This window comes from Aulonocara stuartgranti (genome assembly GCF_965226115.1).
Source record: "Aulonocara stuartgranti genome assembly, chromosome: 9".
In the NCBI taxonomy this organism is placed as follows: Eukaryota; Metazoa; Chordata; class Actinopteri; order Cichliformes; family Cichlidae; genus Aulonocara; species Aulonocara stuartgranti.
Genome location: NC_138960.1, coordinates 19,085,449 through 19,111,010, shown reverse-complemented (window position 1 = coordinate 19,111,010; position 25,562 = coordinate 19,085,449). Strand labels below are relative to the sequence as shown.

General features: G+C 39.3%; 1 protein-coding gene across 9 annotated transcripts in view; it reads right to left on the bottom strand.

Annotated features, from left to right (window-relative positions):
- The window catches only part of myo3a (myosin IIIA), a 67,776-nt gene that overhangs the window by 18,255 nt on the left and 23,959 nt on the right, over positions 1-25,562 (bottom strand). The window contains exons 7-30 of one of the 9 annotated variants that reach the window (XM_082545606.1): positions 24,595-24,740; positions 20,756-20,821; positions 20,463-20,618; positions 20,048-20,089; positions 19,389-19,424; positions 18,495-18,588; positions 16,474-16,590; positions 15,968-16,072; positions 14,969-15,052; positions 14,496-14,698; positions 13,104-13,202; positions 12,883-12,997; positions 12,053-12,179; positions 11,399-11,606; positions 10,291-10,438; positions 8,535-8,688; positions 6,340-6,428; positions 6,120-6,249; positions 5,656-5,738; positions 5,345-5,386; positions 2,161-2,202; positions 1,859-1,939; positions 1,179-1,384; positions 973-1,084 (exon numbers count right to left, since the gene is read on the bottom strand). In XM_082545606.1, the coding sequence (XP_082401732.1) occupies positions 973-1,084; positions 1,179-1,384; positions 1,859-1,939; positions 2,161-2,202; positions 5,345-5,386; positions 5,656-5,738; positions 6,120-6,249; positions 6,340-6,428; positions 8,535-8,688; positions 10,291-10,438; positions 11,399-11,606; positions 12,053-12,179; positions 12,883-12,997; positions 13,104-13,202; positions 14,496-14,698; positions 14,969-15,052; positions 15,968-16,072; positions 16,474-16,590; positions 18,495-18,588; positions 19,389-19,424; positions 20,048-20,089; positions 20,463-20,618; positions 20,756-20,821; positions 24,595-24,740 (2,685 nt within the window). The remainder of the gene's footprint in view (positions 1-972; positions 1,085-1,178; positions 1,385-1,858; positions 1,940-2,160; positions 2,203-5,344; positions 5,387-5,655; positions 5,739-6,119; positions 6,250-6,339; positions 6,429-8,534; positions 8,689-10,290; positions 10,439-11,398; positions 11,607-12,052; positions 12,180-12,882; positions 12,998-13,103; positions 13,203-14,495; positions 14,699-14,968; positions 15,053-15,967; positions 16,073-16,473; positions 16,591-18,494; positions 18,589-19,388; positions 19,425-20,047; positions 20,090-20,462; positions 20,619-20,755; positions 20,822-24,594; positions 24,741-25,562) is intronic. The other 8 variants (XM_082545608.1, XM_082545607.1, XM_082545611.1 and 5 more) reach the window with 8 other exon arrangements.

Below are 25,562 nucleotides of genomic sequence, written 5' to 3'. Positions count from 1 at the left end.
AACTGGCTTCAGTTTGTATTAATATTTACCCTAACCCTAGGTAATCAGAATAAAAATACTGGCAGCTGTCAGTGCTACCCCTTAGCCTCCTAGTTAATGGACCTAAGGTATAAATTTGAAAATCTGACCTCTGACCTTGAGATCACGTCATCGGGATTCAAACTCCAAGATTTTCAGGAGCTGTCCATACTGGATGAAAACCTGACCTTTGACCATAACCTTGAGAAAGAGGTCACTGAGATTCAACATTTTCCAACGTTTTTAGTGGATACATCTATGGTATAAATTTCAAAATCTTATGTTGCTTTGTTCTCGAGCTATTTTAATACAGAAACTTGAGGGTCCATGCCACCCAACCACCTGACCGCTTGGCAGGGTGACGACCACACCCCATCAGCCTTTTACAGTTGTGGGATAATCACTGTTGTTCACTCAAATCTATGAAATTAGATGATGATGATCTTTGAAATGCTCTTTGGTTATAGATTTAAAATAAAAAAATAAAAAATCAGAAGCACATTCTTTTATTTTCATGCCTTGTTTAACCTAAATGGTTTGGGTGTATGAGCCTTCATCTGGAGTCCTTTATTAACTTGATTTGAATCTATTCATGACCATAATGTGTGGAAAAAAGTTTTATTTAGTATTGAAGTTTTAAATTGGCCTCTGGCAAAGGAGACTCAAAAAAATCTGCACAACTCTGAGCTCAATGTGCTACATTTGGATGTTTGTTCCGTATGTTTGAGATTCCTGCTGGATCATGAAGGGATGCAACAATAAAAAGGTGGAAAATTTCTTTTAATTTCTTGCCTCAACTTAACCAAACAGTGAGAAACAACAGTAAACACCAAATTTCAGGCAATTTTTGTTTTTTGTTTTGTGCATTTTATGTTCAATATAGGTATTTGTTGTGCCTGAAAATGAACAAATAAATGAAATGAAATGAATGAATGAAATGAAATCTCTCCTTACCTTTGTCTTTCCCATAGCCCAGTTTTCCAGCTTGGCCTTCTCCAGTATTGCAGCACATGTTTCTGGGGTTGCAGCGGGCTCCTCGTTAGCATGGTAAGCCAATAAGTAGTACCTGCAGCAATCAATGTAATTATCTGGACACTAATATCAAGGTTCTACACGCTGATTTTGTAATCACTTCATAAGCTCTGCTTTTCACCACTGACCTCTTAATGAAGTTAGCAAACAGGATGCGGTGAGAGTAACCCTGGCGTCTGATCTTGGCAGTCTCCAGAACACCAGTGTATCGAAGCTGGACCAGAACCTTTTCACGGTCAAACTTGTTGGCATGGCGATCGTTGTTGGGCTTGATGCAGCGCACAAAGTGAGGCTGACCTGCCACCATCTTGGACAGAAGGTCCATCAAAGAGTACTAGAAGGAGCAGAAGAAGAAGATTAGGGGTAGTTGTGGCAAATATATGGTAGTTATAATGTCTCTGGTGAGAGAAGGCACTCAAAGAAAACCAGCTAGAAATTTATGGTACAATTCTATAATGGTAGATGGTGGTTATCCAGCCCCGGCCCTAAAAGAGTATCTATATATCTGAGGTTGTATGTATCATTTCTATGTTTGTATTTATAATTCTGACCCTGTGTAGAAAATTCAAAATAAATGCATAAATCTTTAGGATCTTTGCTGTACAATCATTCCACCCTGGAAACAAAACACTTAAAAGAAATGATTAAAAGCTCAAAATTACTTTGAAATCATGCTCATGATGAGTGTATGTGAACTACTGAGTACAACTGTATTTGTTTGTTAATTTGTGGCTCTCTCTAAAAACCTCCCAAATAACTGATCCAAGCAAATAAAATAAAATAATTTAAAAAAATGTTCAAATCTTACTCTGAAGTAGGAGGCCACTGTCTGTGTTCTCATGTTGGTGGTTTCTCTAGGGTGGTAAGGCGTGTCTCCAGATTCACCTGGCTAAAAAAAACCCCAAAAACATAAAACATATTAAAAAAAGGCCAATAATACCGGGTATATGATATAATACTACTCTCTATAATTTCTGCTTGTACAGTATGGATATCCGACTAAATAATAAAACATGTATGTGGTTTATCTTTTTTCTCCTGTGCAAATTTTACTCCAAACATTTGATTGTGTTTTTGAAAAACCACCAATCACCATTTTCATTTGCTTACATCAAGCAAGAATTTTTTTGGAGGCTTTAATTCCAGAGAACGCTGCAAAAGAGACGCATAAAGTGGATAAACAAGTAGTGCCAAATCAAGAATATGGTCTACTTATATACAACAGTGTTACACCCAAATCGGTCACAACCACTTAATTGTCCTTTACCACATATTTGGTAACATTTTAACAAGCTCTACTTCTAATTCTCAACACAAACACAACGGGGAGAAGACCACCTTTATAGCACGCCATCAGCCTAATGCTGTTTTTTAGCATTTAAATCGCTCATCGTGGCTTCTCAAGAGCAAAACCTTTGATGAGCTTTTTCCCTAAAATATGCAGATGAATGGAAATTAATTCAAGAACTAATCAAACAGTTCTTGTAAATGTAGCCGCTGTCGATTGGTTTTAGGTGAGCAAATGGCTTTGAGGCTTACATTTAGCAATGGTGTACGGCTGCAATCTAAACTAATTCACACCGGCACGTAAAGCCACGCAATTGAGTTGCCAGGAGGAGTTTTATTTGGATACTGGCACCTGAAAGAGTCAGGCTGATTACGGAATGCTTGGAGTGCAAAATTTAAAGTTTTAACACTGTTTTAAAAGCATTTTAAAAAAAATTTGATTGACTATGTAAGCCATTTTTCTGAAATTGCGTAGCAGAATTAGGCATGGTGCTATAAACACAAATCCACCACAGTGATATACAGGGAGTGCAAAATTATTAGGCAAATGAGTATTTTGTCCACATCATCCTCTTCATGCATGTTGTCTTACTCCAAGCTGTATAGGCTCGAAAGCCTACTACCAATTAAGCATATTAGGTGATGTGCATCTCTGTAATGAGAAGGGGTGTGGTCTAATGACATCAACACCCTATATCAGGTGTGCATAATTATTAGGCAACGTCCTTTCCTTTGGCAAAATGGGTCAAAAGAAGGACTTGACAGGCTCAGAAAAGTCAAAAATAGTGAGATATCTTGCAGAGGGATGCAGCAGTCTCAAAATTGCAAAGCTTCTGAAGCGTGATCATCGAACAATCAAGCGTTTCATTCAAAATAGTCAACAGGGTTGCAAGAAGCGTGTGGAAAAACCAAGGTGCAAAATAACTGCCCATGAACTGAGAAAAGTCAAGCGTGCAGCTGCCAAGATGCCACTTGCCACCAGTTTGGCCATATTTCAGAGCTGCAACATCACTGGAGTGCCCAAAAGCACAAGGTGTGCAATACTCAGAGACATGGCCAAGGTAAGAAAGGCTGAAAGACGACCACCACTGAACAAGACACACAAGCTGAAACGTCAAGACTGGGCCAAGAAATATCTCAAGACTGGTTTTTCTAAGGTTTTATGGACTGATGAAATGAGAGTGAGTCTTGATGGGCCAGATGGATGGGCCCGTGGCTGGATTGGTAAAGGGCAGAGAGCTCCAGTCCGACTCAGACGCCAGCAAGGTGGAGGTGGAGTACTGGTTTGGGCTGGTATCATCAAAGATGAGCTTGTGGGGCCTTTTCGGGTTGAGGATGGAGTCAAGCTCAACTCCCAGTCCTACTGCCAGTTTCTGGAAGACGCCTTCTTCAAGCAGTGGTACAGGAAGAAGTCTGCATCCTTCAAGAAAAACATGATTTCCATGCAGGACAATGCTCCATCACACGCGTCCAAGTACTCCACAGCGTGGCTGACAAGAAAGGGTATAAAAGAAGAAAAACTAATGACATGGCCTCCTTGTTCACCTGATCTGAACCCCATTGAGAACCTGTGGTCCATCATCAAATGTGAGATTTACAAGGAGGGAAAACAGTACACCTCTCTGAACAGTGTCTGTGAGGCTGTGGTTGCTGCTGCACGCAATGTTGATGGTGAACAGATCAAAACACCGACAGAATCCATGGATGGCAGGCTTTTGAGTGTCCTTGCAGAGAAAGGTGGCTATATTGGTCGCTGATTTGTTTTTGTTTTGTTTTTGAATGTCAGAAATGTATATTTGTGAATGTGGAGATGTTATATTGGTGTCACTGGTAAAAATAAATAATTGAAATGGGTATATATTTGTTTTTTGTTAAGTTGCTTAATAATTATGCACAGTAATAGTCACCTACACACAGATATCCCCTTAAAATAGCTAAAACTAAAAACAAACTAAAAACTACTTCCAAAAACATTCAGCTTTGATATTAATGAGTTTTTTTGGGTTCATTGAGAACATGGTTGTTGTTCAATAATAAAATTATTCCACAAAAATACAACTTGCCTAATAATTCTGCACTCCCTGTATGAACAAGTCTAGTATTAGCACGGCATAAGAGATACATCAGAAGGAAGTAAGGGTTTTTAGGTGCATTTAGCATTTTGCAAAGCAAGGCTGCAAATACACATAATGATCTGCACAGAGACTTAATGCAGGAAAATACTTTTAAGTAGACCTTTTATGCTCATTTCCAGCTTTATATTTTTATGCTTGGAGTCCATTAAAATAGCTTTGAGTGATTCCCGTCAAATCACTCTCTGCTTCAGCTCTTTTCCCTCTTCCTTTAAGCCAACTATCATCTGATTGGCTGCCTCTCACAAACACATTATTTCAACAGCAGGTAGGCGGGGCCTCTGTTCAGACAGAGCTGTGTGCCTGAGATAACCACATTAGGGATACCTGCTCTCCTTGGCATCATAACAAGCTTTTGGCTCATTAGGAGCTCATGCTGAACTGATACTTTAGAACTTTTGTCATGTTAAACATGAGCTATGCAAAGTTGTATATGATGACATATAAAATATCATCATATCTTTGTTTTAAAACTGATTATTGTGCATTTTTAATCTTTTAAAAACCCCAAACACGTTGATTAGCTTTCAGTTCTGGTTTTAATTAATGGAATTACTATTTTGTTAACACAGGAGGCACGGAGGTGTTGCTTGCACGTCCAGAGGAGGCCATTCTGCAGGTTAAAAGTCTTATATTATACATATATATATACTGTATATGATAGTTATGTTACTTGTGTTTCTTTTTTTTTGACAAGTATATCAAATAGAAAATAAGGAAATGCATAATAGGTCGCTTTTCACTTTGTTGAACTAAGTAACTTTAACTGTAACTATCTCAAACCAAGCTACAGGCCACTATATCGGGATCCAATTGGTTGTTATAAGGATATCTAGAGTGAGGAAAGGGTATAGTTATACACACATCTTTATTACCTCGCTAAAAGAAAAAGAACTGTATAAACTTAGCACTCCCATCTTTTGAAACAGAAATGCAGCGAAAGGGAAAAAGAAAAACGAAAGAAAGGTGAGAAAATAAATAAAATAAGCAGTATTTACAGTTGGGTAAAAACAGAGCGAGAATGAATGAAAAACACAGTAGACACAAGTATCTGAACTGTAATTCAGCAGCAGGTCTCGACTGGAGTAGTGAGAGTAATATGGAGAAAATAAATTGAACAACTTTTCAGAGGAAGTTCTTTATGTGGGAGATAATACAGTGATAATGCAGACAGTGCTGTAAGTACCTTGGCGAGGGTGATGGTGCGTGTCGGGGTCCGTGGGCTCCGTATTGTGTTTATGCCTTTACCCTTGGTGTGGGCAAGGTTGCCTGTGAAATGAATAGTGGATTAGAGAGCGAGTCAGTGAACAAACTGCCCTCAACAGAGAAAAGAGACTTAGTCACACATCCAGAAACCATCTGAAGAAACAGAGCAGTGCACGTTATTTTAATCAGGTGGGATAATTACTGAGGTTACATTAAGTCTAAACAGTAGGCTCCTGTCATGCTGAGAGAGTTACTGCTGATCAAGTCAGTGAACGTGAACAGAGGAGGAAGCTAAACAGGCTAAGAATGGCCTGTCATTTTATTTTAAGTACTTCTGCACCGTTTTCAAGTAATTGAAGCAAAAGTTGGAGCTTTTCACCTTCTACCTTTCTTTCTTAACTTGATTTTAACTTCATTCACAAAGAGCGGTTGTGTCTGCTTCACCTGTTCTGGTGAGGGGGTGAGTGACAAGCTTGCGAATGAGCTCATTCTCCGACGACCGCAGCAGCAGGATAATGTCAGCTGGAAGGGTTTCTCTGTTCTTGGCCAAGAAGCCCGCGGCATTGTAAATCACCTTAAGGTTTGGTAGAGAGGTATAAAGAAAGATATGAATAGCAAATGCCAAACAGCTTCAGTTTATGATTAGAATTAAATGTTAAATTACCTTTCCAGCATAGTGGTGAATCCCAAAGCCCAGGTCAACCCTCATTGGCCTCCAGAAGCTTTTTGACTTGAGATTACCTTCAAATTTCTCTAAAATATCAGACTGCATGAGTTAATTATCCAAACACCCAAGGCCATCCGAAGGTCCCTACACACCCCAGATTCAAGTTATAATATCATATAAATATCATATAAATCTATAGTATAGTATATGTAGGGCACAGCAGCAGCCAAGCTTGTGAGAGGGTCAACCTAAATTTCTGATATTATCAAAATTTTGTTCCAAGCTATATTTGACTGTGAAACCGTCACAGCAGCCAACTTTAAACATCTGTCACTGTGTGGTCATCGTTTTGGAGCTACAACCTAAATGATCACCACAACTCAACCACACTTGTTATCTTGCTCTGGGACAAAGCAAAATATCAGAGTGTATACAGTGGGGCAAAAAAGTATTTAGTCAGCCACCGATTGTGCAAGTTCCCCCACTTAAAATGATGACAGAGGTCAGTAATTTGCACCAGAGGTACACTTCAACTGTGAGAGACAGAATGTGAAAAAAAAATCCATGAATTCACATGGTAGGATTTGTAAATAATTTATTTGTAAATTAGGGTGGAAAATAAGCATTTGGTCACCTCAAACAAGGAAAATCTCTGGCTCTCACAGACCTGTAACGTCTTCTGTAAGAAGCTTTTCTGTCCCCCACTCGTTACCTGTATGAATGGCACCTGTTTGAACTCATCATCTGTATAAAAGACACCTGTCCACAGCCTCAAACAGTCATACTCCAAACTCCGCCATGGCCAAGACCAAAGAGCTTTCGAAGGACACCAGGAAAAGTATTGTAGACCTGCACCAGACTGGGAAGATTGAATCTACAATAGGCAAGCAGCTTGGTGTGAAAAAATCAACTTTGGGAGCAACCATCAGAAAATGGAAGACATACAAGACCACTGATAATCTCCCTCGATCTGGGGCTCCACGCAAGATCTCATCCCGTGGGGTCAAAATGATCATGAGAACGGTGAGCAAAGATCCCAGAACCACACGGGGGGACCTGGTGAATGACCTGCAGAGAGCTGGGACCAAAGTAACAAAGGTCACCATCAGTAACACACTACAACGGCAGGGAACCAAATCCCGCAGTGCCAGACGTGTTCCGCTGCTGAAGCCAGTGCATGTCCAGGCCCGTCTGAAGTTTGCCAGAGAGCACATGGATGATACAGCAGAGGATTGGGAGAATGTCATGTGGTCAGATGAAACCAAAGTAGAACTTTTTGGTATAAACTCAACTCGTCGTGTTTGGAGGAAGAAGAATACTGAGTTGCATCCCAAGAACACCATACCTACTGTGAAGCATGGGGGTGGAAACATCATGCTATGGGGCTGTTTTTCTGCCAAGGGGACAGGACGACTGATCTGTGTTAAGGACAGAATGAATGGGGCCATGTATCGTGAGATTTTGAGCCAAAACCTCCTTCCATCAGTGAGAACTTTGAAGATGAAACGAGGCTGGGTCTTCCAACATGACAATGATCCAAAACACACCGCCCGGGCAACAAAGGAGTGGCTCCGTAAGAAGCATTTGAAAGTCCTGGAGTGGCCTAGCCAGTCTCCAGACCTCAACCCCATAGAAAATCTGTGGCGGGAGTTGAAAGTCCGTGTTGCTCGGCGACAGCCCCAAAGCATCACTGCTCTCGAGAAGATCTGCATGGAGGAATGGGCCAAAATACCAACTACTGTGTGTGCAAACCTGGTAAAGACCTATAGTAAACGTTTGACCTCTGTTATTGCCAACAAAGGTTATGTTACAAAGTATTGAGTTGTATTTTTGTTATTGACCAAATACTTATTTTCCACCCTGATTTACGAATAAATTCTTTACAAATCCTACCATGTGGATTCATGGATTTTTTTTTCACATTCTGTCTCTCACAGTTGAAGTGTACCTCTGGTGCAAATTACTGACCTCTGTCATCATTTTAGGTGGGGGAACTTGCACAATCGGTGGCTGACTAAATACTTTTTTGCCCCACTGTAGTTGGAGAAAAGTTAGATTAACACCTCATATGTAATCAGCCCCTGCACTAACAGGAAGTTGTGGTTACCGAGGTTACCAAACTCAAAACATGATAACATAAATAATAAAGCAAATAAAACAAACATTTCTCTATTGAAATCTGAGCAGCTCACCTACGAGTGTCTGGTCAGTGGCCTGCGGGAAGCGGCTCTCTTCATCCAGAAGTGACAGCATCCCCATGGGCTTCTGCAAGAACAGGTCCAGGAGTGGCCGGTTGTCCTCGTACTCGATCATCCGAGCATCAACTTCTTCATTCAGGTACTCATCCTGCACAGGAGTGGAAATAAGCACTTGTGATGTAATGTCTTTAATGGCCTCCTTTCATGGGTCAAAACACCTTCCAACAGCTTGATGAAAGCCTGAGTTTCTTAAGTTTTCCATCGATTTTCATGTTACCAAATAAAAAGGTCCAAATAAGATGTCAAATCAACTTCTCCGTGGAGTAGAAGTGTGTTTGGGATTCCTTTAGCTAACCCTAATATATGATAACATGTTAGAATGAATTATGAACAAGTGAATAACCTTTCATGGAATGCTGATCTCTCCAGTTGGCTCTAAATATCAAACTAATTCCAAGGTTAATCTCCTAATCCTAGCAAGACACTGTAACTTTTCTGATCTCTGGTTAATGACACATATTCACTGTCACAGGACAGCCTTTAGGACTGGGTTACTATACATGGTCAATAGTCATTACTCCTTGATCTCCTTGATACTAAGATGCTATTAATGCTGCTGCCTTAATAATAAAGCCGTATTTCTGCATGAGTGAAATCTTGTCTTACAATACCAAATGCACTTTAAGATCCATTAAACAGCAGTACAGTTTTATATCCTCGGTTTTATTTCTTTAATGTCACGCTTTAGCGTTCACAAAGGCTTGACCTTTTAAAATAAAAGCGTCTAGAAATTTACCTACATAAATTGCCCCAAAACAGCTGTTTATGGACATAACTATATTAAATCAACGATGTTGATTTGTTGTCTTTTATCTCCTCTTAACTCGGCTCTGATAAATCTGATCTGCAGGGCAAAGTGAGCAAACCTGATCACATCAGGCTGACTCAGAGCTGCTACTATGACTCAGCAACATCACCAGGGACTTCTACTCCACGGAGAACAGGTCAAAATGGGAACAAACAATATCAAATCAATCTGCTTATTCGAGCATGAAGTGCCACTGTGAAGAAAATGAAGTAAAGCAGAAAAAAAAATCAGCATGGATGCAGATAGATTGGGACAATATGCAACCACACGCATAAACATACATGAAAACATGAGGGCAGCAGAGTAAATGCACTGCTGATAAAACCTTACCATACAGCAATCCTTTAATTCTGCCTTATTTATGTAGAACTATTAATCTCACAGCACCATACATTTCCCTTATGCTCTGGATATACATATGATGGTTGCATAGGACAATATATTTCTGGGCCTGGTTCCAACAATACCCAAGAGTGAATTTAAGTCCAGCACTAAGTGTCTTCAACTCCTAATTGACCCTCGTTTAGAATGATTTATAACACCTCCCAATGGGTGACTCCAAATCATTTAACATTGGCAAACCATTCTCTGACCCCCCCCAAAGGCAAAACCCTCTCACGAGACTGCACGAGGGGAGAACAGAGAACCTCATTCTGCCGTGAATAAAGACAGCAGCATATTTTACCCTTGCCATCTCTTTTAAAATGCAGACTGACAAACGATGACATGTTATCTCAATTTAGATGGAAATGAGTTAGAACCAAGGTGAAAACTGCACACAGAGAGCTGTTCAGGAGGGATTCACGTTCTGAGAAAGTGTTATTTGAATTCAGTGACAGGCTGGGGGGCATGCTGGTGTGAGGTTTGTGGGCTGAACTTTACCTGTTCCCACGCAAAGATGTGCTGGTTGAAGTAAAACTGGATCTGCTCGTTGGCAATGTTGATGCAGAGCTGCTCAAAAGAGTTCTTCTTGAAGTTTTCAAAACCAAATATGTCCAAGATGCCGATGTTAAGGCCCTTGTCGTCCTCTCTGGAGAAGACAAGGATAAAATGTTAAATCTTTAAATGCATTCATAGAATAGCTAACCGTGTGGTGCTAGGGATGGCTATGTTGTTCTGGTAGCCTGACACTTAAATGGTAAGTGGACTGGTTCTTATTTTGCACTTCTCTACTCTAGCTGACCACTCATATACTTTTCTTATTTTTAAGTTATGATTCTTACTTGTGTAAAAAGCAAAAGGTCTTGGATATTTAGTTGGAAGCTTATCTGCCACTGATTTTTTTCCCCATCCATACAGCAAGTCAAAATTTCAGATTATTTTTTGTCAAAATTTAAACTTACTCATTCAGACTTTTGAGAAAATAATTCAAAATGAACAAAATAATGTAAAAAGTAAAACTTAAAGCCTTAAAATATTTTATTATTTGAGTTTTTTTTTTTAAATTTACAAACATACATCTGTCATAAAGGTGTAAATTAGCTAGAAATAGCAAAAGAGAAATTTGTAGCAGGCTGCAGAAATGTTTATTTCTGCTTGAAAACTGGGCATGGAGTGTATGACTCTAGAGGCTTCTAGAATGAGCCTCTAGTGGCCATTAGCGGAAGTGCAATTTTTAGCACTTCAGCTGAGAGGATGTTAGTAGACAGACATCATTTAAACGTTAGAAAGAATTAATAGTCTTTTTATGTTTAAAACTGTTAAACTGTTGGTTTTAAGATCTCAAATGTACAGGTTTTTTTTGTGTTTTGACACTTCATTAATTCTTTTACAACTTAAACCAGTATAGTGATGCTCACGAGTATAGTGATGCTCACTATACTCGATGTAATATGTACGCAAGTAGATTTTAAAGTATATTCTGCAGTTTTAAAGACTTGGCAGTGAATCTAGTTGTGTATCTATTTTAATCCAAAAGCAGGAACTTTGTCAGACGACCTCATTCGTGACAACCAAACACACCGTTACACTCTCTGCCCCCCCATCTTACCCTTGGCTGTCAGGCCGCAGCAGCGCGTTGATTCGGTTGACAATCCAGTTGAAGAGGCGGCTGTAGAGAGCTTTACCCATGGCGTCCCTCACCTCCACTGCTTTTTCCACTGTGTTGGGTCTGACGATCGTCTCTCCGCGGGCCACAACACAGTGGGAGGTCAGGGCTTCCTGCAGCTCGTCTGAGCGGATACGAAGCAGAGATGCCACTGAGGTGACATGAGATAAGGAAGGGGATAAAAGTTAGCATTTATAGTGTGGAGTTTACTCAAAGCAGCACATCTTATGCAATATGTAGCCTCATTCTGACTGAGCAGGAGAATATTCATTCAATTAATAGGCCGCATCTATGTTGTTTTCTAAATTACCATTCAGAACAGGTGTTTGAATTCAGAAAATATAATGCAAAGCATGCATTATAATATCTAACCATTACAAATGTATGCTTCTTAATGATTTTTATGTACTAATGCAGTCTTGGGTAATTGATTTAACCAAATCATTTCCTGTATTTATCTAAACATGGAGGACTCCTGCAGAGTTAATGATGGTTAGCAAAAGAGGGAGGCGGATGAAGGGGGTGTAGCAGAGGAAATTCAGAGTCATATTTGGTTTTCTGTCATTATGCACTGTGCTTCTCTCTCTCTTTTCTTACCGTTCTCCAAGACAGACATGTTGCAGATGTTGCTCTTGTCTGTTTGGTGCTCTGAGGCAACTGGAGAAAACTCAATGTCCCCAGAGTTGAGGATGGCAGCCAGTGTGCTGTAAACATTTCCGAGCTCCTGCAAAAATTAGAACAAATACAGTTTGTATGGAAACATGTATCAGTGTGTGCAACTATCCCTAATATGGTCACCTCAGCTCAGACTCAAAGCTCTAGCTTTGAGCACAGAAGCTCCACCCACCTGCTGTTTAAACCTTCTGTTTGCGAGGAGTAGCCAATCCGAAAATAGGTGGCTCAATTATTATTTTGAACTATGAAAGCAGTTCAAACAGACCAAAAAAGGGCACAGTTTGTTAAAATCTTAAATCTACAAACAATACAAACAAACAAAAACAAAACACTAATTCACCTGCAGCACATATATTAAGGGATCAGCTTGAAGTGCATTTCATGGACGACAAAACGACACAGTAAAATAGCACTACCAAGTGATTATAACATAAGTACTATTGATGTGGAGATCCCAAGAGCAATCAGTACTTTGAGCCTCATTAGGTTTTCACAATGTCAAGAACTGATTGCCTACATGTGCCTGCAGCTTTATGTTCCATCACAAGCCATATACAAGACAAGAAGCCGGCATGATCACACTGATTCTGAAATGCCAGCAATACTGGTGCTATAGCTAGTAAGATTGTTTACATGTTATTTTTACATAGAGTGACTTTAATGGGGAAGAGTGAGAACAAGTCAGTGTGAACACTGGGATCAAGGTTATACTGCTAAACCTGTGGCCCAGTAATGAATACATCAGTTTATACCTCCAGGGTGAATCCAATGACTTTGAAACACTGCTCGACTGCATCAAACTGCTCCTTGTAGGAAGCGTTGTTCACTATGTCAGGCCCAAGTTTAATGTTCTCGTGATACAGATACCTGCAAAACAAAAAGGAACCACTGGGGTCTCTGGAAGTTGGGAGTTTGCAGCATGGGACGCAGATAACAGTGTTTTGGGAAAATTGCTAAGGAATGTCAAACCTACTTAGGTGTTTTGCTGTCAGAGAGCTTGTAGTGGGCTAGCTTCTTCCTGTCAGCCAGACCAGCATAAATGTAGTAAAAGATGTGGAAGTTCCTCTCCCCCCTGTGGAAACACGCACATATAGTGGAAATCAAATTCCTGAAAAGGAGACATGCTAGGTAAATGTTTTCGCCACATGATTAACATGACTCCAGTTTTGTTTTCTTAAGAAAATTTCTAACAAAATAAACATGATCAATGCTAAAATATGCACAGGAATAGTTAGTTAACATGTTTCCAGCTTTTTAAAAACCTGAGTTATCTGATATCTCCATGTTGGTGTTACTCCTGCATCATGTTAATAGTGTCCAGGATCAACATTGCTACTGACCAATCCCATTGTTGTGATGTCATAGTTTTGGAATTTGGAGGAAAAACAGACAAACTAATATAATCTGCAAACAATCCTACGCCTTCCCATATTCGTTTGAATAAAGAAGGCTGACGATCCTTCTTTAAATTCAAAACCAAGTTGTATTTCCACCAGTAACACAAATTGTAAGACTTTATGAAATAAATTACAAGCATAGATGAATGATGATGAACACTGAATGCCTTTGGTTGTTTATTATGAATAAAATTTAAGCTTAAATTTATATTAATCATGAATATGGTGAAGGAAAACCTGTCTAATCTTTTGCTAAATCCATTAGTAAATAGCCATTTTTGTTTCAACAGGATAATCAAACTAAATTTGATTCAGGATACTGTCACCAAATCCCATCGGAAAGCATCAACAATCATTTCAGGTGTGTGTGTGTCATTAAAATATATCCATAATGAAGCAATTGAAAATTATCTTGCAGGGGTAACAAAATATGCAACATGTGAATAAAGATTAATTCATGAAAACATAAGAGTTCACCCTGTGTTCTATTAACCCAAATACGACAGCCATTAACAGACTAAATATTCATACAATGTAGGGCCTAATCGAGCCCTCTCTGACATGTGTCTGTTTTCCAATACAGTACTTGAGTGTGTCTTTGAAGTTCCACTAAAGACACACGCAAGACCACAATCTTTGATCCAACAGGAAATAAGCTAGCCCTTCCACTTGACCCGGTCTGCTCCCCAGACACACGATAAGAAGAAATGATGGACCGAGTGAAATGCAGGTGAAAGCAAATGCCACCAGTTTCAAATGAAAAAGCAGATGTGAAAGAGAGCAAGAAAAAGAGACAATCTATTATCCGCTGATCCGTGGAAAGCGGGCAGAATAATAACCTTCATGGCAATGTTCTTTCAGAAAATGAACAGAGAGATTATTTGTATTTTTCTATGAATGTCACTCTCAAATGAAGGTAATAACAGTCAAAACCGGGACCAACACAAGAAACAGGAAGTGATATTTACATCGCCTGGTGGACAACTCTGGATTTTTCCAGCAGATACTCGGATATCTGTGCTCCGACCACTGTTCCACCACCGTTGAACTTCATTTCCAGGTACTTGCCGAAGCGGCTGGAGTTGTCATTGATGACAGTGCAGGCATTTCCAAATGCCTCCACCAAGCTGTTGACCAGCAGGATCTTCTCCTGGAGTGTCCTGTTATTGGCCTAAACAAAATATTCCACTTTAGTATGGGGGACTAATTAAAAAAAAAAAGTAAGTGTTACACTATGACAAGTAGCACTACCACTTCCTATAATCTGCTCATATAAATACAAAAAAGGTCAAGAGAAATGACATTTCCTTTTTAGTTAGCCTTCATATCATGACTGGCACTAACTGCAGCACCAACGAACTCATTACAAGATCTTCAAACTGCGTTAACAGAATATCTACCAAACGATCAAGCGTTGTGCTGGTTGGATTTCATGACTCACCTTCCCGAGAACCGTTAGCTGCTGCACCAGCAGATGAGCACTCTCTGTTTTCCCTGCTCCACTTTCCCCACTGATCACAATACACTGCACACAAGAAGTCACTTGAGTCACATTTAATTATATATGCACTCTGACTCCTGTGGTGTCAACAAAAAAGGCTTTGAGGCTTAAACGCGAATAATATTAATAATGTTATTAACAGCTTAACTACCATTGTCACTAAAATATGTCACTGAATGCAGACAGTGGAGAGAGAATCAACATACTGGCTTTCTTTTACAAAGAAAATTCAAATACAGAGTCCATATAGGACAGGCATATTATATTATTAGCTTTATTAACAATAAAATCATATTGCAAGACAATGATCCCAAGCACACTAGCAAATCTACAGAACGCCTGAAAAAGAAAATAATCAGTTTTTGAAATTTCCCAGTCAAAGCCCAGACCTGAACCAGATTGCAAAGCTGTAGCAGGATATTAAGCGAACTGTGTATAAATGAATGCCCACAAACCTCAATGAACTGAAACAACACTGTAAAGAAGAGTGGGCTAAAGCTCGACCACAGCTACTGGCTCTGCAAGCTATTGAATCGTGGGGTGTACTTAATTTTTCACAGTACTGTTCAGAGTCTTGTGCAAACTTTCTTTCTTAGAAAGGATGTACTTGAATTTCCCCAAAGACGATCCAATCAAAAGGCCTTAATTCACTTGCCAATTCTCCAATATCGAATAATAGACACACCATGCTAACCATCCTAGCAAACTAGATTTAGCATTATTAGCATCACACAAAATCACGCACAAAATCCCCCCAACCCTGCAAAAAACGAATAAATGAAAAAAATTAAAAAAACAGAACCTGCTTTTGGTACTTTCTGGTATCTGGTTTCTGTTTTTTTTAGGGTCTGTGTTGTCAAACTGCTGCTCTGGCATCGTGTGGAACAGCACTTAAACAAGTAAACTCAAACAGTTTGTAATAACTGAAGAGCTTATTACCTGATCAGCATTGTATGAAACCATAGATTGGTAGGCAGTATCAGCCACAGCGAAGATGTGTGGTGGGTTAGCTGTACGCTTAGCTCCTATGTACATCTTAGTGTGCTATGAAGAGAGGGAGAAAAAGATAAAAGCTTGTTAAAGACGTGCTCAAGAGTGTAATGAATACAACAAAATAGATATTTTTAGAAAACTAAATTAATGATTTTACAAAGCGGATTTGTAATAATCTCTCAATTAGCAACAAACTTGAGGCAAAAACATGATAATTGAGAGGAAAATAGAGCCACTGAGTTATGGACGAGGCAGAAAAACAGCGGTAGTATCTGTGAAAATGTGTGTGCACTGTTTGAAGCCAAATGGGATGCAGCAGACTGAAGAACTGCAGAGGCTCTAATGAGCTATGCCAGGCTACATTCACTGCATTATTGACCAAATGTAGAGATGCATGTACACGGAAAGAACACAGATCCAAATAAAACAAAGGTCTATTTATCTCCACAGACCTCAGGCGTGTATATCTCCATTGTATGGAAAGGATTGACTGCAATGAGGGTGTCGCCCACATTTGTGTAAATTTGATCATTTCCATAGCGATTCTGAAGCTGATCTGCGACAGTGTTCTGGAAAAAAATAAACAAAGACAATAAATATCAGTATGAGATGCTTGCTAAATGACAGTCAGAACTATATTTATAAAAAAAACAAAAAAAAACAACCCACAGAAGTTTAGTTTATGCCAACGTTCCCATCAAACCAGCAGCCCATTTCAGCTTGAAGGATGGGTGGAAATATCCGCTGGCAACTCATTCAATATGTCAGTTCATCCCTCAGATTTGATAAATTGTTCCAAATGTTCTTTCTGTCAAAGATGCTGCTGTGTATTTTTGCTTTGTTTTGTTTTGGTTCTTGAAAGACCAGAATGGGCAATTAGGAAAAATGATGCTAAATGTCATAATGTGACATAGTGTACCTTCAACAGCGCTTAAATACAAATATATCACAGTAGATGCAGTAAACGTTCAATCAGTGTTCATTTTTGATTATCATTTCTAAACTAGTTGTTTAATCACTCAAATATTGGCTATTTTGTCCAATGGTAAATGGACTTGTTCTTATATAGCGCTTTTCTACTCTGTCTGAGCACTCAAAGCGCTTTATACAACTAATTCATTCACCCAATCACACCCATTCACACAAGCACTTTTTTCTGACCTAAGTGCTAAGTAGTCTACCATTCACACACATTCACACTCCGATGGATGCATCGGAGAGCAACATGGGGTTAGTATCTTGCCCAAGGATATTTGGCATGCTGACTGGAGCAGCCTAGGATCAAACCACCGACCTTCTGGTTAGTGGCTGACCTGCTCTGCCACCTGAGCTACAGCCACCCCAACACCCAATGCAACAAGAGGACTTCGGACAGTATTAGTATTGAATATAATAAACACAGAATTCACCATATCATAAAAATATGTTCCTCTGCAAAAGGAAACAAAGCCATGTTCATTTTGGAGTTTTTGTTTGTTTTTGTGGCAGATAGTTGCTCCTCCCTGAGCCTGGCTCTGCCAGAGGTTTCTTCCTGTTAAAAGGGAGTTTGTCCTTCCCACTGTTGCTTGCTCGCAGGGGCCCATCTAATTGTTGGGGTTTTCTCTATTACTGTAGGGTCTTTACCCTAAATATAGTGCCTTTAGGTGACTGCTGTTGTGGTTTGGTGCTATATAAATAAAACCAAATTGAACAGAATTGAAATAATATGTGGTGACTTTTCTTGGTTAATGTTAGAACAACATGTTGGCAGCTTTTTACAGTGTATATTTTAAATTTACCTGACTTGTTATAAGTAAAATACTTTTGTAACTCATTTTGTAACTTAAACGCATTAATCACTATCTATCAAATAAACCAAATATTTTTTTCTCCATCATATCATACATGAACATTTTAACTGTTGTATTTGTTACCATCTAGAAGGGCAAAAATAAAAGATGCCAGGATTCCAATTTTGATTGGGACAGAGCAGTTTGAGCTTAGCAGGTAATTACAAAGTTAATATTTTATTAATACCACTTATATGTGCGTACATACGGGTGTGTAAGTTAAGAAAACAGTACTTGATCTATCATTATTTTTGGTGTGGGTTGTGAAGACCAGCACAAGTTATCCTTTCACTTAAACACCAAAGTGCAATTAAAAAATAGATGAAAGTGACTGAGAGAAAGAGGCTGTTGGGTGAGCTACATTAACTCTATCAGCAAAGAGAGAGAGAGAGCAGAGCACTCTGCTGTAAATTCATAAATGTATCTCAATAGAAACTACCTATGCTTTCAAGGAGAAAAATAAAACAGGCAGAGATTTTCAGCTCTAACTCCCATCAATTCTCTGGGTTTTTTTCTTTTTCACCAGAAAATGTTTGCTGCATTCAGTGACTTCATCCTAACTCTAACTTGTTATCTGATGTTGTGCAGCCAGGAAGGGGAAAAAAGAAATTGTGTGAAAAAGCCTAATTCATTTTTTTTTTTACCTCATCTAGAACCTCAAGGGTGGCGAGGTCATCCACCTCGTCTGCGTCCTGTGTCTTCATGTGGCTTCCTTTTGTGGTATGAATACGCTCATGCCTGGAACACAACAATGACATCTCTTAGTGAGCATGCTCTGAAAAAATGAATGTTAAATTTTGCAGATTCTTCTAGAACTGCAAGCCCCGCTACTTTGCAGAGGAGCTTTTACTGGGACGCACTGGTCTGACTATGACTCTAACCTCAGGGACGCGTCTCTATTCAAGCATCTTCTATTTTAATCAAGGAAAGAGTAGACACAGAGAGGGATAAAATAAAACAAAAATAGTCCCACAGGGAGGATAAACTTCAGAAGTGGGTGACTTAAGTTTAGTAAACAAATCTTTTCTAGTTAAGTAAATGTGTCTTTCAAGAGATTAAATCTGCACAAGGGAATAAAATAATCCCACAAGATTCCAATTACCCATTGTAGGAATTGCAACATCATCTTATTACCACAAGTCAGTTCATTTACTGACAAGTGATATCAGGAAACCAGCAAATTTAGTGATGAACATAATTTACTGAACAAGCTTTTAGCTTTATTGTTATTTAACTTTTAGAAAGACAACATGACTCTTATGTTTCCTTATACTTACGTGTTGTTGATTGGGTTCAAGTAATTTTGTAATTTGGGGGTTTGTATGCATAACATTCATTCCATGTCAGCTGACCACATGCTTCCAGCCTGACCATACCAGATATCCTTAAATAATTCCAAGATGATCCACTTTTAATAGGAAAACTGTCACATTTTAGCTTTCTGTGCCATTTTCAAAGAGCTATAGAACTACCTAAGCTAGGTCGCTCAAATGTTCATGTCAAATATTAGTTACTATACTATGATTTCAACAACATACAGTTTTAAGAGTGTAGCTGAAGGCTGTGGATGCTGCCTGTAAACAAAAATATCAATATGAAAATAATTATTTTGGGGAAAGTGAGGCAGAACACATCATGATGTTACTGTCAGACACCAACTCTTTTAAGAAAAGTTGGTTGTTACTTCATGTGCATGAATTAGTTGTCCTCTATTTTCAAGCTCTAACATTTTTTCATGGTATGAAGTACACCTCATTTATGGGATATGGCCTTTCTACAGGTTAAGCTGGTCAGGTGGTAAAGCAGGTCATCTATAAATCGGAAGGTCAGAGGCTCAATCCCTGAAAACGTTCCAGGGTCAAGTTCCAGGAATCCTATTTCACTGTGTCTCTACTGAAGCATCATTTATCTGATAGGTAATGCTGAACACAAGTGAGCTTTTAAGCTCCTGTAATTGATTTACAGTAAATATCATAACCACTGACAGCATCAAATGACATTACAGTATTATAAATGAAAACTCATAAAACAGAACAAACAGTGACAATAACATGATTTGAACATTAAAACAGACAACGATGTAAGAAGGGCAGGGTGGCAGTTGATGGCAAATACGTGTGCAATCACAACTATAACAAGAGCTTTGACTGAATTATAAAAGCTCCTACTGCGTCACAAAAGCATCCTCTATAGTTACCTGTCATTACTGTCTGAGCTTCTGTCTGTCTTTCCATGATGGCTTAAATGACAGAAACGGGATCGACATGTTATCACTGTACAGGGAGAAACTCACTTTAAAGGGCAACATTTTAACTTATGCTAAGGAGCCTACAGCTCAAGTGCAGCCGGTGCAGGATTGACCTGTTTTTTGTGTGAGGATGACAGGGCTTGTAAAACATCCAGCAAGTAGGGTAATTTGGATTATACTGTCGGCAAAAGCTAAGCAACAGCCTAGCATATAACAACTGCTGACAGGAAGGGCGTTATATTTTAAGTTTTTCATGGGCTTTGTATCAAAATCAATCAAACACTTTACGGTGTGGGAGTATTTGGCTCATACAGCGAGATATCGGGACAAAAACATAGAGACAAAAGCCATAAGGACACAATACCTTGTTTTTTCAATCACTCCAATTTGCTGGTTGAGATCAATGAGCTCAATCAATTGTTTTTGCAGGATTTTCTCTCTGCCGACAGTCTGTTTGATGAACACATGCTGGAGCAGGTCTTGCACATTCGGTCTCAGCTCAAAGTCCTTAATCAGACATCTGTGAGGTGGGAGAACGAGCATGAGGCAGAAAGAGGAGTGCAGTGCATTTCTCAGATTCATATTCAAAGCAGCGGGTTATCTGTGTAAATATTTATTATTCACACAGGAAGGATAAACACTAGAAGCCACACTCACTTGCAGATGAAGTCATTAAACTCATCTGACCAGAGCTCCGGCTGGTGGAGAGTAGGCGGCGGGTTTCTGTTACGGGAAGAAATGGAAAAGATAAATGGAAAGATAAGATGAAATAGGATTTAAGCGGGCAGGGTGGAGAACAGAAGGCTGGGACGATTCGTCACTGAGGGCATCCAGGGGTGTTTCTCTGGTGGCAAAAAGTGGTAGCTTTCAGCCATCAGAGCAGTGCAGCTGGAAACTTGTGTATAGACTCAAACCAGAACTTCTTAAATACTTTACCCTGAAAACATACACACATTGTTGTGGGGTTAAACTTAACAAGGCCTCACAGCAGAAAAACACCTCGGCTAATTGGATTCCCTGTTCGGCTTTAAGTACCTCTTTACGAGAGGGTTCCAGGTACTCGGCAGCGAAGTCACTGCTGCCTGTTAATGCATGGAGGCCTTTCGCACGTTGGCTCTGACAGCAAATAATTGGTCTAATGAGAGGACATTCGTCTCTTTTTTATCACACAACACAACCAATATAGACAGGAAATGCATCAGGCCTTTATTTTCAGGCTGTTCAGCTAATACTGTGATCATTAAAGTGTTTTTCTTATCCGAAAGACAAAGAGAGCCCTGCAGAGATAACTTGGGGTAGTTGCATTGGGCTACCTGAATAATAAAGCTACTTTTTAAAGCACTATAAAGGCTGCAAGGACTTGGACTGTTTTAAATATAATTTCTTGTTTGTACCCCAGTTCGCTAAAGCAATTTGTTCAGTTTCGCCTGCCAAAAGTTCACTTAGTAAAGTATTGGAGGCAAGTTTAAATCCTCTCTGTTACACATAATGAAAATGAAAGCTTAGCTATTAACACCTGAGCACAATTATAATAGCACTTTAAATCTTTTATCCGCTCCAGAGACCGAAGCTTTGAGCACAGATTTGGCTTCCATACATATACTGTTGTCTTAGTCCTTCTCTGCAGTCCTCATTTTCTCTTCTTATTTAAATTCAAGGTTCAAGGTTCAAGGTGACGAATAAAGAACCTTGAACCTTGAAATATAAGGCAATGAGGAAACAACATAAAAGACTACTGGACTTGTTCCTCTGTATGTTTACTCTTTATCTTTTTGGATTCAGCTCCATATGTTGAAATATGATACAATGTATCCATTGCACACTCCTTTCAGTGTAGACCTATGTTTTTTCATAATCCATGATACATTGGCAAAATATAACAATCATGTTGAAAATAACGGTAATCCATCAGTACGTAATGAAAGTAATCTGGTCCGTAGGAGGACTTAAAGTTAGATAAATACAACCACATATGAAGAGCAACACATGACATATTACACTATTTACACAAAAGTGAAATCAAAATGCAGAAACATTGTGTGTGCTAAGTACAGCCTTCCATAGGAATAAATAGGAAACGTATCAGCCAGGTGCTGCTTATCAAATGCACTTAGTTAAATGATCATCAGCAAGTCTGATCTTCTCTATGAAAGCAGAAGATTTGTTAGTTTGCAGGTCTGGAGGATTCAGGTCTGTGTTAACACAATACCAAGGAGGAAAGAAACAAGTACTTCTGCGCATCAATTCAACACAGTTGCCAACCTTCCTAAATGGGAACAACCTTCCTAGAACAATGTTCTTGGACAGACAGGACCAATGTGGAGATGTTTCACAGCTCCACATTTGGCAAAACACAAACACAGCATAACTGTCAAGCACGGTGGTGGAGGGGTGATGGGCTGATTTGCACCTTGCAGCCGTTGAGTCAACCATGTATACCAACTGCTTTGTTTACCAAAGCAATCTAGAGTTAAAATTTGCGTCTTCTTAAGTGTGTTGGCTGCAGAGCTGAGCGAACATTCTCCATTTCTGGTTTGTGTTTGGTTTGCGAGAGTTTTTAGACAAGTAAGCGCCTTCCATACAAACCACAGGGAGCTGCAGGAACCGTAGTAAACACAAGGAGGTTTTTGATGCAGTGCCAGCTTTGCAATCCATTTCACTCAGCAACAGCCAGCAATCTTCAAGAAACAACTTGCCAACCAGCAGGTTTTATGCAATTTCCTTCACAACTGTTGGTTGCATCACATCCAATATGGCAGACAATTCTCAAGAAACGTCAATAGAGAAACGGCATGGGCTTGTATGGCATCACTGCATATAAAATACATTATAGTATTATATGTTTGCATGCATTGTGTCAAGCTCTTGTGTGCCTCAATTAGTAGGTAAAACTGTACTAATAAAAATAACCATACTAGTTATTGATAGAAAAATCAGGATTATAACAATCATAATAAAAATGAGGAATGGCTTCGGTGGTCTGCTGTTTGGGGGGTAGGGCAAATGTGTACTAAATAAGAGAGAGTGGATGAACTAATGCCCTCAGCGTGGCTTTTTCCAAGACTGCTTGACAAATGAAGCCAGAGTAGTGAGCGGAGGGAAGTGAGGAGTGTGAAGAGGGAGCCCGGAGCTCTGGCTGCAGCAGTCACATAGATTGTGAGAAAGCTGTGTGATGGCTCCGTTGGAGCACGACCCCCAGAGCAAACACACAGGACAGCCGTGACACAGCAGCAGTCTGTGTGTGTAGGCGTGTGCGTGTTTCAGGGCAGTGATGGACAAAGAGCTGTGCTGTGATGGTTAAATGCTCTCACACTGAAATCAGGTGAAGATAAACAATTAGAAAATCAGCTTCAGCTCACAGTAGAAACAAAGAGAAAGAGGGGCTGTGCCCGCAGCCTCCTCCCAGCAGGATCATTGGGATGAGTGCCAGGGAGGGAGTATGTAATGGATATAGCCCTGCAAGCAGAAAAAAGCCATTTGAACTAAAAAGACTGTACTTAGTGTGGTGACAGTCTGTATAGAGGCACAAATCACTATGTTGGAAGTAGGAGAGGACTTTTCTTTATTGCAGTGCAAGCGCTATACATTATGCTATCTTTACAAGCCGAGGAGTCAGATAATGAAAACATGCCCAGTCTTGTGAGATGGTCCGTATCAGGGTAGTGAAGAAAATATCATCTTATTCTACTTCTGCCTGGGGTGAGCTGTATCTTAAGGCAAAGGCTATTTGCATGCATGGTTCCAGCTTTAAAAATGGAAGCAGAGTGGTTATAATCTTGTAGTTTCTGATTAAATTTTATCTTTATTTTCTTTCAGAGTGTATTTGACGGTTTTCGTTTAGTTACTTTAGTTTTTATGACTATTTTAGGTTCTAAAACCTACAGAATATAATATCCATAAACTCATATTGAGTACTATCTATGTATTTACTGATATAGACTGAAAGCTTAATACTGTTCATGCCTGTATTCGCATTTTCAATGAGCTGTGTTTTCTCAGCCCATAAACTGTAATTAAAAAGTCATGAAAAGTGTTTCAGAGGACAAAACAAGAAAAGAAAAGAAAAGATGCACAACAGGGTCAAATTAAAAGGGTAGTCATTATTTTATCACTCTGACAAAGTCAGTAACCAGCTCTATCAAATCCAGGGATGGCAAAACAGCATAATAATAGCTTTAATCTGTAATAGCACCTTTCAAGATATCAAAAATGTAAAAGCACATTACATAAACAAAATGCGAACACAGTACAAATAAAATTAAGTAAATTATTTATATGAGAACTTAATCATGTGCAGGAAAGCTGTCATTAGGCTTGAAGCAGAGTCCAGTTTGATAAAACATAAAATATGTCTTATTGAGAATCAATCTCATTTTTGAAGAGAGCACAACATGTTTTTGGTTTATTTGCAACCTTCAGCTTAGATTTGTCATAAGAACCAAATCATTTAAATTCATTCAGCACAGCAGAATATGATGCAATTATGGCAGGTTTACCTGGGTATTTTAAAAAGGGCTCTCATTGGGTGAAGGTCAGAGAGCGGTGGGTCTCCATCTCCTAGCTCTATAGCTGTGATGCCCAGGGACCAGACATCACAACGGGCGTCGTAGGTGGAGTCCAACTGCTGCTCACATGCTATTACCTGCAGGGATGATGAAATAAAGAACATATAACAGGTGGTCTAATGTCTGATTACAGATATCACGAGTAAAGCAATTAAATCAGGGTCTGCTTCCTTCTTTGAAAGTCAGTATTTAAGTTTTTTTTTATTTCTTCTTGTGCTTCTACACAAACAAATGTGAAAGAATATAAAATGTCATTAAAAAGTTGTGCACTAACAACAAAGGAACTAAACAAACTGCAGCAGCTCAGCCAAAACAACTTCGTCATTATCATTGGCTGTGAGCAGAACACACCCACGCGCACGCACGCACGCACGCACGCACGCACGCACGCACGCACACACACACACACACACACACACAGAGTCCATCATCACTGTCCTGCGGGCAGTATGGCACTCAATCAGCAGTATGAATCATTCAAGATTCATATTGTTATTACCACACACTCACATATAATACACACATTTAACAGTAATCAGTAATTTGTTTTTCTAGTTCTGAACAGGCAGAGTCTAATGCATGCAAACCAGACAAATCATTACCAGATAACCAATAAGACACACACTCCACAAAACCCCAAGACTTTCATTATTCCGTCATGTTGCTGGCAAACACACTTAATGAAAACTAAAAGAAATCAATGTTAAATCTGTCCTCAAGGAGACTAATTTGCAAAGACATGACAAACTGACTTTTAAACAGCAAAATTATTTCCAACCAACACACAAATATAGACACATAATGCGGCCAAAATCACAACTCGACAGCGACAACCAAACACAATTATTCTGGAAAAGAAAGCTCATCTACACAACATGTGTATAACACAGTGCGGAAAA